The 11,141-nt window shown below is 50.4% G+C and overlaps 2 protein-coding genes across 5 annotated transcripts; one reads left to right on the forward strand and one right to left on the reverse strand.

The window, feature by feature from the left end:
* Positions 1-474: 474 nt before the first annotated feature.
* Positions 475-9,127, reverse strand: LRRC45 (leucine rich repeat containing 45). 3 transcript variants are annotated; one of them, XR_001558805.2, is made up of 18 exons: positions 8,877-9,127; positions 8,692-8,753; positions 8,224-8,294; positions 7,879-8,057; positions 7,552-7,719; positions 7,164-7,276; positions 6,572-6,630; positions 6,391-6,468; positions 5,492-5,627; positions 5,142-5,219; positions 4,862-4,973; positions 4,626-4,696; positions 3,803-3,895; positions 3,540-3,632; positions 2,526-2,699; positions 2,287-2,434; positions 2,019-2,160; positions 1,782-1,886 (listed from the first exon to the last, which is right to left on the reverse strand). XR_001558805.2 is itself a non-coding variant. In XM_015879679.2 (17 exons), the coding sequence occupies exons 1-17, from the start codon at positions 9,094-9,096 to the stop codon at positions 1,690-1,692; spliced, it is 2,013 nt and encodes a 670-aa protein (XP_015735165.1). In that variant the 5' UTR covers positions 9,097-9,126; the 3' UTR covers positions 475-1,689. The 3 variants fall into 3 exon arrangements, 2 of the variants coding, with proteins under 2 accessions (XP_015735165.1, XP_015735164.1); XM_015879679.2 differs by lacking the exon at positions 2,019-2,160 and having other exon boundaries at positions 475-1,886; positions 7,552-7,680; positions 8,877-9,126; XM_015879678.2 differs by lacking the exon at positions 2,019-2,160 and having other exon boundaries at positions 475-1,886; positions 8,877-9,126.
* Positions 9,079-10,428, forward strand: CENPX (centromere protein X). Of its 2 annotated transcripts, none has more exons than XM_015879691.2 (5): positions 9,079-9,232; positions 9,312-9,363; positions 9,440-9,493; positions 9,603-9,691; positions 9,769-10,428. In XM_015879691.2, the coding sequence occupies exons 1-5, from the start codon at positions 9,095-9,097 to the stop codon at positions 9,781-9,783; spliced, it is 348 nt and encodes a 115-aa protein (XP_015735177.1). In that variant the 5' UTR covers positions 9,079-9,094; the 3' UTR covers positions 9,784-10,428. The 2 variants fall into 2 exon arrangements, with proteins under 2 accessions (XP_015735177.1, XP_015735176.1); XM_015879690.2 differs by having other exon boundaries at positions 9,784-10,428.
* The last annotated feature ends 713 nt before the right edge of the window (positions 10,429-11,141 follow it).

Below are 11,141 nucleotides of genomic sequence, written 5' to 3' on the forward strand. Positions count from 1 at the left end.
ACGGAGCCGAGCGCTGCACCGGGGGCGGGGCGGAAGGACCCTCGTGTCGGTGCCGGGGCTGAGCGGCCGCCGCCGCCTCGTGCCGTGACAGCGGAAGGCGGAGTCCCGTTGTGCAGCCCCTCCGCAGGCAGCAGACTGAGGACCAGACGCAGAGCGGCACAGGGACGTGGGGACCTTAAAGTCGTCGGGTTCCAACCCCAGTGCTGGGGGGTGGCTGCTCGGAGCCCGTCCAGCCTGGCATAGAACGCCTCCATAGGAACCCCTGGAGGGATGGGGCAGCCCAGCTCCGTTCAGTCCCGCAGCAGAACCCCCTGCAGCCCCTTCCAGCCCTGCATGTATCCGGCAGAGCAGTCTATGGAGCCGCAGTGCTCCCCGTCCCAGCACAGACCCTCTGCTGGCACCCACAGCACAGTCCCAGCTCACACCACAGGCTGCCGTGCATTGCAGAGCTTTCAGCTCCAGGGCAGTGCGATGGGATCCCCCTGAGAGCAGCACAGCATCAATGGGATCCCCCTGAGAGCAGCACAGCATCAATGGGATCCCCCTGAGAGCAGCACACCATCTATGCCCTCCGCTGCAGCCATCAGCCAGCTGGGCACTGCCCCGTGTTATGGAAAGTGTAAAAAAGCCTTTATTAAAACAGCACAGCAAAACGATTTAAAAATAAAATTAAAAATGTCAAAAACACAAACCATGCAAAGGTCTGTTGTCCAGCCAGCTCTTAAACACTGATTTTTCCCATAGACTCATTGCAGAAAGCAGCAGGAGGATCTCAACCTGTGCTATTCTCTGTGCCACCTGATGGACTTCTGCTACCAAGGAAAGGAAACAACTCCTCCCCAGCCAGTCAGAAGCACCGCTCACCTCTAAGGCCCCAAAAGTCATGGTGGAATTAAATCCTGTTGCGTTTTTGCCATAAGAACTCTAACAAAGGGCTGAATTCCACAACAAGGAGGAAAAAAGACTCGTCTCTTTCTGTGTCATTTGGTGTAGAGGTGTGAACCATGGCCCAATCCCAGCTGTCCAACAAGGATATGGATCGACACTGCACAGCAGTCCCTTACCACACAGCTGTGTTAGAAATGTTCCTGTGCTGCCCATCACTACAGCCAGGGTCATAGAGGGACAAGGCAAAAAGCCAAAGTGAGCTGCCAGCCACTGCTTGCATCCGTAACCACTGGGCATCCGTAACCACTGGGCACACAAAGATTTGTCTTTCCAGCAGCTCCTGGACCCTGTGGCTTCAAGTAAATGGCTCCCACATCCAGGGACCCATAAACACTGCTCCCCATCATTTACAAGGCTTCATTGTGAACAACCCTGGTATCCAAACAAGTGCTTCAGAACAACTGCTTTTCAGGGAACATGAGATCTCACTGGTTATAATAAAGCACGCTGGCAGATTGGCACTGTAAAGAGCACAGAAACAGCTTCAAATGCTGTATGAGTGCAGGGTAAGGACTTTACATCACAAATTCAGACCCATAAGCCTCTATGTGAGCTGAGTATGGATCCTTCCTCCTCTCCTTTATGCTGCTGGAAGCAAGATTTCTCAAGAGGGGTTTTCTCCTTGCAAACCTTCAGGTCACCCCACTGACAAAAGTGTCTCACTTACAAAAAAGGGGCTGCACCTGAGTAGTTTTTATCCTCTCCCTGACAGCAGGTACCTGGATTCTTTAAGCCACACTTTCATTTCCTCAAACTGTGGGTTCCCAAGGAGGATCCCTGCACATAGGCCATGATGGCATTCTGCAATATACTTGCTCGCTGGGCTTCTTCTTCCCTCATCCTGGAGATGTCAGCCTCTTTCATTCTCAGCTTCTCCATCAACATAGAGATTTCACCTTCTTTGTCCAGCAGTGCCTCTCGATGATTACTTGACAAGACTGTGAAAGAAAAGCAGCATTGGTATATAAAATGTGGGCACCCCTAGAACAAACAGGAACAAGATGCTGTAGGCACAGCCAAGGGCAGCATAAACAGGGTGAGCAACAAGTACAATACAAGCTGCAAGAAACCTTCAGCTGCACAAGACAGTGGGAGAGGTTATGCAAAGATGTTACACATCACCACGCAGGAAGTCCAAACATTCTGCTTGCAGTGAAGCTTTGGACAGTTTATTTCTAAGTCACGGCCTCTATAAAATGAGGATAAGAATCCCTGCAAAAACAGCAGGACAGAGGGTAGATTTGTATTCAAAGTAGGAAGCATCTCTGTCACCTGTAAGCACAGCCCAGTGTAGGCTACTACACATTACCACTCGAAAAGCACGGAAGGATCCATCACCTTTCAGCTGCCTCTCCAGGGCTGCAATCTTCTCTCTCAGCCCTTCCTGTGCTGTACGTTCAGCCTGAAGGTGTCCAATCTGCTCCTGTAATTCCACTTTCACTTTATTTACTTCTGTCACTTTTTCCTGTTCCTTACTGTTCAGCTCCTGACACACAAAGACAAATCCACAATTAACCAAACAACTGCAATTTGTTCTGCCCCCACAGTGACTCTCCCTTTGCTCCAGATGATATTACCTGCTGAAGTTCCTCTATTCTCCTTTTGAGTCCATCAGCGTGCAGGTTCAACTGATTGGCCTTGACTTGGGCCTCACTGACCATTTGTTTTTGTTTGAGGCAGCAGTTCTGAGCTTCATCACGTGCTTCAGTCATCAGCCGCAGCTTCTCTTCAAGGTGTTCCAGTCGTTGCTGCTGTAAGATACAAAGGAAAAAGAAAATACATCATTCTATTCCATTCCAGTGAAGGGATATTCCCATTTTTGTTCCCAGCACAGTCAAGCCTTGGTTCAACCAGCTAGTACTGAAGAACAAGCAAGCACAGGAAGTATCTATAACAGATAAAGCACAACTCCCTTGCATTCAGGAGACAATCTACGCTGCTTTCTGCTACCAGTGTCACCTCTGGCATTCACATCTAATGACATTTCTTCACCTCTGCTGTACTGCTGTATCCTGAATGGCTCTGAAGCACTGCTGTACACAGCCAACCTACTGCTGTTCTAACACAAACTACATTTTTCTATGTTTTAACTCTGTAAAGCATTTTCTTCCATGTTGTTGTGTAAATGCAAAAATTTTAACCGTTTTTGCTGTATTTTCCTCATTCTCTTTAACACGGTGTTGACTTTATTGCTATTCCAACAAAGCTCAGCTCTGCAGTGCCTCTTCATCCAGCAGCAGCAGCTGCCATTTGGGGAAATGCTTCTGAGTCCGGAGATACAGAACAGCACAGGAAAATTGCTGGTAAACTGCATTTACACCTGGCTGCCAGATCCACAACTTGGTAACTTAGATATCTAAGTTCTGCTTTGACAATATCCACATCAGTTCTGACATGACTGGAAAGCACAGAACAGATCAGGATGCTCTGGAGACAATTCAGACTTCTCAGAACTCCTTCCTTAGAAATCAGACTATTTGCTGGACAATGATGAGTAATTCCCTTCTCTGGGCATCACCTCCCTACAGCAAAAACAAGCTAGGCAGCGAAATTCACTCCTTCCCATAGTCAGGCCCATTGGCAGTCCTTACCTCATCCAACCGTGCCTGAGTCCGAACCTTTATTAACTCTTCTTCTGCATGGCCTCGCTCAGTGAGTGCAGCTGCTTTGACTTGGCTCAGCTCCTGCCACAGAAACAGGAATGATCCTTCTGGATAGAGAAGCTGCATCATTGAAACACTGACCATAAAACATCAGCAGCTTCCTAGTTGCAGGCTACAAAGTGACACAATTGCCCCTGTCACTCAGGGACAACCAGGGTGAACTCAGAATGAACAAGAGCACCCACTCTCACCTCCTCCAGGGCTATCCTGATGGACTCCAGCCTTTGGACTCTGTCTTGCATAGAACGTTCGCTGGCCTCCATGTGCTGTGTTAAGTGATCCACCTGCACAGCAGCAGGAAACATTTAAACAAGTGCCAGAAAATCACTCACATCTCCAAGCATAACAGCATGGCCACTGAACATGAAAAAGAGCATCCCTTCCAGGCAAAGCTTAGTGAGCTCTTGTCTTCAAGTGGTACAAAAGGCCAGAGAATCATTTGCTAGTTGTAGCGTGGCTAACATCCTCCTGCCCTACGTCTTTTCTTACACGATTTCCAAGTCTATGGATATGTTTTTATTTTTAAGGGATTTAGTACCTCCATACACATTCCAAACAGAGCTAATCACAGCCTCTTGTCCTCTCCATCCCTCAGAAACATGACAGAGAAGATAGGAGTGGGTTGAGTTGCCTTAGAGGACTGTTTGCATAGAGCATGTACATCTTAATTAGTTCTAATAATGTATCTTGATTTCACTTCCAGGACAAGACTGCTTATTCATACTTAATACTATGCCTAGCAAGACTGACACAAGCACGTGTCTTTGTCTTACGCCTTTTAGGCAGTCACATACCATGCTGGCTTATATCCTTTCAAGCTACAAAACTTGCCAGCAGGTAGAATGCCTTGTGATCTTAGTTAAGCTCTTGTAGAAATGTTCTATTATTCACACAGTAAGTCTAAATCCACTATTCTTAAAATTGAAGTGCAAATAATGGCCTCCAATGGGCAGGATCAAAGAGAGACGAACCTCCAGAAGCTACTGATATCCTACAGAAATGTCTTTCAATCACCTCTTTTAAGCGAAGTGATTCCACGTCTTCGAGACTTTGTTTAAATCTTCTTTTTTCCATTTCTAGGCGCTCTGCAGATGAAAAACAGGCACATCAGAACTAAGGCACTCCTGCCACATAGGCTGTATTTACACCACACCATGAGCTTTCTCTTTCCCTGTCCTGCACCACTGACTCACACTGATGGTAATGATACTCCATGGGTGCCGAGAAGCTGCTTTTAATCTTCCACTTACCCTCGGCCTGCACAGCCCGCAGCTTCAGCTCTGCTGTTGTGTTGGTCAAGTCTTGTTTTAGCTGGAATAACTGATCCTGCTGCACTTTGCACTTCTTCTCCAACTCATCCACCTAACAGGAAATCACTGTCACGAAGGAGTTTCTTCTCCTATTAGCAGAGCGTGTTAGCTGTACAGAATGATCAGCAGAGACAAACAGGAGCCAAAGCAGAGGACATACACAGAGCAAAGGCAAACACCACCCAGGTCCCACCTCCCAACACTAGATGTCCTTTCCTACCTGGTTTCTTAGAAACAAGTTCTTCTCATTGCTGGCAGATAAGTCACGGAAAAGCTTGCCTTCCCGGTCAGCACCTTCCTGCAAACAGCAGAACTCACCTTAGTTCTCTGCACTACCAAGTCAGCACAACCAACACGGCACCCAACTAAATCCAACCCTCCCACAGCTCCTCTCCACCCTCACACTCACCTGCCTCATTTCCACAGGAACGTTTGTCACAGTAGCTGTGGCAGACCCTCTAATGGCAGGAGTCATGCTTGCCTAACCCAACCAGCACCCTCAAACCCACACAAAGCAGGTTATGACCCAGAGCTCAATTCTCAAACCTAACTAGGATTGACCCAGCTCACCTGCTTTTGCTGCTGGAGCTCCTCAAAGTGGCGCTCAGCCATGTTGGCTTGTTCCTGTTTCATGGCACTCAGCAGCTCTCCCAGGTTGTGCACCTTTTGCTCAGACAGAGCCAGGGCAGCTTCAGTCATCTGCAGCCTGCACAGAGAAACACTTTCCAGAGCCCTTCCTAAGGGAGCCATTCCAAGAGAGCACAAACCACTACACGGTACAACATGCTAACATACATGAGCCCATCTTCAATGAAGTGATTTCCATACCTGGAGCCCTCCAGGATTTGCCCACTGTCAGGGGAGAATAAAGCTGGCTCTACTTACTGCAAAACCCTTTAAAATTAGGGATAGAATTTGAACGTGGGCAGTGAAAGCCATCTGCTTACTCTACATGAGGACAGGTCCACCCTGAGGCACCATGTAATGAATCTACTTTTAGCTGAACTAGTCGGTGTCATCAGTGTTTGAAGTCCAACTACTGTCACATGCACACAGCTCTACACATTCTAACAGCACTGTTAGGCAGTTCCAGCTTGCTGCTCCTGAATACAAAGCCTTGTTGGGTCATGTTCCCCCAACAGTGGCTCTCAGAGAATAATGACAACTGCCAGGGAAAGCAGCTACAGACTCACCAGGTTGCAAACCGTGGAAGGAAATTATCCCCCCCATCCCCACAATCCCTTTTGTTCACTCTGTAATTCACTTGCTCTTACAAAGAGCTGTGTTTTTACTCTGGCCATAATTAGTTATCCCAAAGCCTGACCTGGCCATCATTTCTAGATAATACTGCAGATATTATTATGTGAAAAACTAAGCCAGCCATTCTAGCTTAGCCCCTTAACAGCTCTGCTCAGCACCACCTATACAGCACAGAAGATTGGGAAGGTTAAGGCTTTCCTCCTCCATACTTGGCTTTCAGTGAATTCATAATAGAGTGCTGCTCATTCAGAGCTTCCTGCAGCTGGCTGACACGGCCTGCAGATATCCTGGATTTGGGGAAGAAAAAAAAAGGGTAGTTAGTTTCTGTTAGGAAATGGGAAGGGCCCGATGCTGCTATGCAACAGCAGAAAGCACTCAAATCCAACTCACCTGCCACTCCTGGCTATTTCTTCTCTCTGTTTGTCTATAGTGTCCATCAGATCCAAGAACTGTGAACAAGGCACACACACGTGAAAAAACTGAACTGAATCAGCTCAAAGCATTTATATTTATCAGCTTTCTCTTCCTAACGACAGCAGGAGATTGCTCAAGCTACTCTCTTCAAAGAAACCAAACTGTGGGTTTGAAGGGGTTCATCGACATGTCTGACTGAGGTCATTAACTGCAGGGCTCTGCACCTTTGAGGGCCAGAAGGAAAACTGAGTGATATTTCTATGTTTTCACTGCTCAGAAAACATCAAACCAGTTACTAAAGAAGGAGAAGTATGAATATGGGTGAAGAAAATCACCAAAACTCCTCCAGAATCCAGAGTGAAGACACCCAGCAGTGTATTCACTATGTCAGTACCTGCCATGGATTCAATTCCTGGGCAGTTTAGCTCAGAGGAAGGAGCCCATTTACTGAACAGTGCTGTGTACTGCTCATAAACACATCCAGGCATCTTTGGGTGCACAAGGGGACAACGAGGGAAGGCACTGGATTCCAGCTGACAGTTTGAAGTGCTGGTATAGGATTGCTGACCTGCTTGGCCTTCTCATCCTTCAGATTCAATATCTCCTTGCTGAGCACAGAAGTTCGGTTCTGTGACTCACTGAGGATAGTCTGTCGGTCCCGGTTGTGATCCATGGCTTGTTCTGATGCAGAGAGAACAAGAGAGCAACAAAATCACACTGAGCACTGTGTATAGGCTGCTTAGAAACAGAGAGGAGGAAGGACAGCTGTCTTCTGGAGCAGCAAATACACTACATAACCCAAGTGCTGAGACTGGAGAGGAGTTACTGATTCTCTCCCATGTTTTTCTGGACACGGTTTAGTGGTACACTTGGTAGAGTTAGGCTGATAAGTGGCTCTGATGATACGAAGGGTCTTTTCCTATCTATATAATTCTCTAATTCGAAGTCCTACTTACCCACAGCTTTCAGGATGTCACTGGGAACATTGTTCCCAGCCAGTTCCAGCTTCTTCAGGGTCTTGTTGCTCTGCAGGCAGTTCAGCAAAGCTCGGCCTCCCAGCAGCCCAATGTTATTCCAACGCAAATCTATACAGAAAGCAATCTTACACCCCAGTAGCCACATATCTGCTGAAACACACAAGGTTCAAGAGAAGCCCTGCTCTTTATACCTCTACACGCATGGCCAACCAATACCATGAGCTCTCAGCACAAACACAGCAATGGCTACAATGAACCCACGTGCATGTGGACACGTGTAGGTGGATGACAACCAGCCACTCTTACCCAGCTCCTGAAGGCTGGAGTTTCGTTTCAGTGCCACGGCCAGCTCTCCTGCCCCATGATGGTTGATCTGGTTATTGCGCAGGTCCAACCGCTGCAGGAAGTTGTTTGCTCCCAGTCCCTGGCAGAAAAAGGAGAAGCCTTCCTCCCATACACCCAGGCTGTTCCATTCTAGGATTAGGCTAAGGAAAAATCAGACAGGATTGAAGCTTGTAAAGAGAGAGCTGCAAGAGCCTGAATGAAACCTGGATCACAGCACCCAGCCACCCTAACACAGCCTCATCCCTCATTCTTTTCCAATGTTCCATCTGGTTGGAAGAACAGTAAGAGAGATGGATCGTTTCTTACCTCCTGATGCATTTGTTCTGCCTCAGAAGTTTTCCCAGCGCCTCGGCTCCTGTGGCTCGCAGGTTATTGCCCTGAAACAAGTGCACAGTGCTCAGTGTACAACGCCCTGCCCCAACCCAGCCATCCCATCTGACACCACCAGCTGTACTCTGGCTGTGATGCTGATCTCAGTCGGTTAAAGCAGATATACACCAGCTCAAGTCAAGCTGCTACAAATGCACTAATGAACACAGAAAGCCTCCAACGGACCATGCAGCAACAGAGCAATGATCCACAGCGACAGCTTCCAACCAAAACAGAACAGCAGAACCAAAGATACGCTGTAGGTAATTGTAGGGAGCTGCGGAGGCACAGGAGAGCAGGACGTGCACACAGCTGTGTTGTGGGGCTGTTCCTAACTCCGGCTGAGCTCATGTTCCTATTTCCCTCCCCATCCCACTGTCTTTGTTTTACTCTTAACAAACTCACCTTCAAATCCAAGGACGTGACGGTGGTGTTGGAGCACAGCCCGTGCAGGAGGAGCTTCACACCTGGGTACGAGAACACGACACCGTTTATTCACTCGCTGCTGGACGTAACGCCGTCCGTTAGTAACGGGTTCGGCTCCAGTTCAGCAGCACAGACGCCGCCCCCCCGGCCGCTCCCGTTCCCACCGTCCTCGCTCAGGCCGCAGTCTCCGAGCGCCACCTCAGCCAGGTGAGCGTTGCCGGGCAGCAGCCGGCCCAGCGCCCCGCACGTCTCCAGCGACAGACTCTGCTCCGCCAGGTCCAGTCGGGCCCGGCCCGGCTCCCCGCCGCTGTCCCGCATCCTCCTCAGCACAGCGTCCTGCGGCGCCGCGCACAGCCGCGCGTAGGCCCGGCGGAGCTCGTCCATGGCCGCGGGGCGGTACCGGCCGTCACCGAGGGCGGCGCTGCCGACACGGAGCCGCCGCGCTGAGCCCCGCCCCGCGTGCGGCCCCGAGGTGGAGGCGGGCGGCGCCATGGAGGAGCGGGAAGGCGGCTTCAGGAAGGTGCGGAGCGGGACGGAGCGGCCTCGGCCCCACCGGCCCCGTGCCACGGACCGACCGGCGGTGTGTTCTCTCCGCGCAGGACACGGTGGAGCGGCTGCTGCGGCTGCATTTCCGCGACGGGAGGACGCGAGGTGCGGGGCGGTGGGGCGGGCGCTGCCGGGGCCTCCCGGCCGTTCCCGCTTAGCGCTCAGCGCTCTGTGTTCGCAGTTAACGGCGACGCGCTGCTGCTGATGGCGGAGCTGCTCAAGGTCTTCGTGCGAGGTGAGCGACCCGAAACCCCCCCCCCTCAAATCCCTGGGCCGCCCTGACCCCCACCCTGCCCCCCTCCCGGCCCGGGGGGATGCTCCGCTCCCGTCCCGTTGTACCGCAGAAGCGGCGGCGCGAGCGGTGAGACAGGCACAGGGCGAGGAGCTGGAGAAGGTGGATATCGAGCACGTGGAGAAGGTGCTGCCCCAGCTGGTGAGCGAGGCGGCTCCGGTACCTCGGGCTGTGCTGGGGGGGTTCCTGCCTTGAGCTGCTCTTCTCTTATCTTACAGCTTCTGGATTTCTAGAGACGTGGTGAAGCAGAATTGACCTGGCAGAAGATCCTGACCTGATGCTCAGTCCAGCTCTTGGAAGAGCAGTGTCAGCTCCTTCCTCTGCCCTCTTGCTTCTGCTTCCCATCTCCTTTACCAGGGCTCTGACGGCAGATGCTGTTTTTGAACAGAGGCCGCCACTCACTGGGTTTAGGCTGTAACTGGTTTCCCTCTCGCTGCCTTCCTTCTCTAACGTGGTGCCTAACAGCGCTGTCAAAGCTGCCGTTGCTTTCTCAGCTAATGTGAGAAACAGGTGCCGCTTTGCACGATGAGAGGCATGGAAAGACTTAATGGCTGGAAATGTCATCCAAACATCAGGCTCTCCTCATCTCAGTGGGCGGCAGTGGCAGAAACTTCAGGTCCGGCTCCAAGGCTGGCTAATGAATAGGTTGTTAACAGCAGCTCCGTTACAGGCTCTTGCCAAAAGCAGGTATCTGATCTTTATTTTATAAATAAACAGCGTCTGTCCTTCACTACCTTCCAGTATTTCTGCAGGGCTGTGACATCAAAGAGAGCTCAGAAACCTTTTAACCATTTGATATTCTCCTCAGAAGCTGCTTCCCCCTCTGCTATAAATTTGTTCTCACAAAGAAACATCAATAAATCAAAACCGAGGCTCCCTCCCTCGTGCAGGCTCATTGCTGCAATTAATCATCAAAAGTCAAGTTGCTTCAAAGACTTGCACGGTTTTTCCCCCCCCCCCCCCCCNATATTCTCCTCAGAAGCTGCTTCCCCCTCTGCTATAAATTTGTTCTCACAAAGAAACATCAATAAATCAAAACCGAGGCTCCCTCCCTCGTGCAGAACCCTAGCTGCAATTAATCCTCACAAGTCAACTTGCTTCAAAGACTTGCACGGTTTTTCCCCCCCCCCCCCCTCACCCACCCTTCTTCTTTCAATCTTTGTAGAACGAAAGGAAAAAGGGACAGAATAACAAACAGCATGTGTGAGAATCCCACATCATGGGACAGCTCGGCCCCTGGGCCGGCAGGGGGGCAGGATGGGGGGAGCTGTGAAATAAGAAACCTCGCACATGGAGGGAAGGACCCACACAACTGAACGGCTTTGTTGGGAAGCGCAGAGCTGGCTGCATGAAAAGCAGCTGAGGGTTGTGTGTCCAAAGGGCCGTGCTGTGCTGCTGCTGCCTGCAGCCTTTGGTTGGTAATAGCGAGCAGTTTTCTTTCTTTCCAGTCTGACAGCCTGTAACGGGCACAGCTCAATAAGACACCATGGTGCCTCAGCTGAGAACTATCAAGGTCATCACTGTGGATGTGAGCCACGTGGAAATTTCAACCGAAACCACAATTTAATACACATTCTTGTTGGTGACGGTA

Source organism: Coturnix japonica, chromosome 18 (assembly GCF_001577835.2).
Source record: "Coturnix japonica isolate 7356 chromosome 18, Coturnix japonica 2.1, whole genome shotgun sequence".
Taxonomy (NCBI): Eukaryota; Metazoa; Chordata; class Aves; order Galliformes; family Phasianidae; genus Coturnix; species Coturnix japonica.

Coding starts and splice junctions, on each gene's coding strand:
- CENPX (XM_015879690.2), top strand. CDS start 9,095: ATGGCCGCGGGGCGGTACCGGCCGTCACCGAGGGCGGCGCTGCCGACA. Junction 9,364..9,439: donor CCGCGACGGGAGGACGCGAG/GTGCGGGGCGGT, acceptor CTGTGTTCGCAG/TTAACGGCGACGCGCTGCTG. Junction 9,494..9,602: donor GCTCAAGGTCTTCGTGCGAG/GTGAGCGACCCG, acceptor GTTGTACCGCAG/AAGCGGCGGCGCGAGCGGTG.
- LRRC45 (XM_015879678.2), bottom strand. CDS start 9,096: ATGGACGAGCTCCGCCGGGCCTACGCGCGGCTGTGCGCGGCGCCGCAG. Junction 5,220..5,491: donor AGCTCCAGCAGCAAAAGCAG/GTGAGCTGGGTC, acceptor TGCTGTTTGCAG/GAAGGTGCTGACCGGGAAGG. Junction 3,633..3,802: donor TCAGGATAGCCCTGGAGGAG/GTGAGAGTGGGT, acceptor TTTCTGTGGCAG/GAGCTGAGCCAAGTCAAAGC.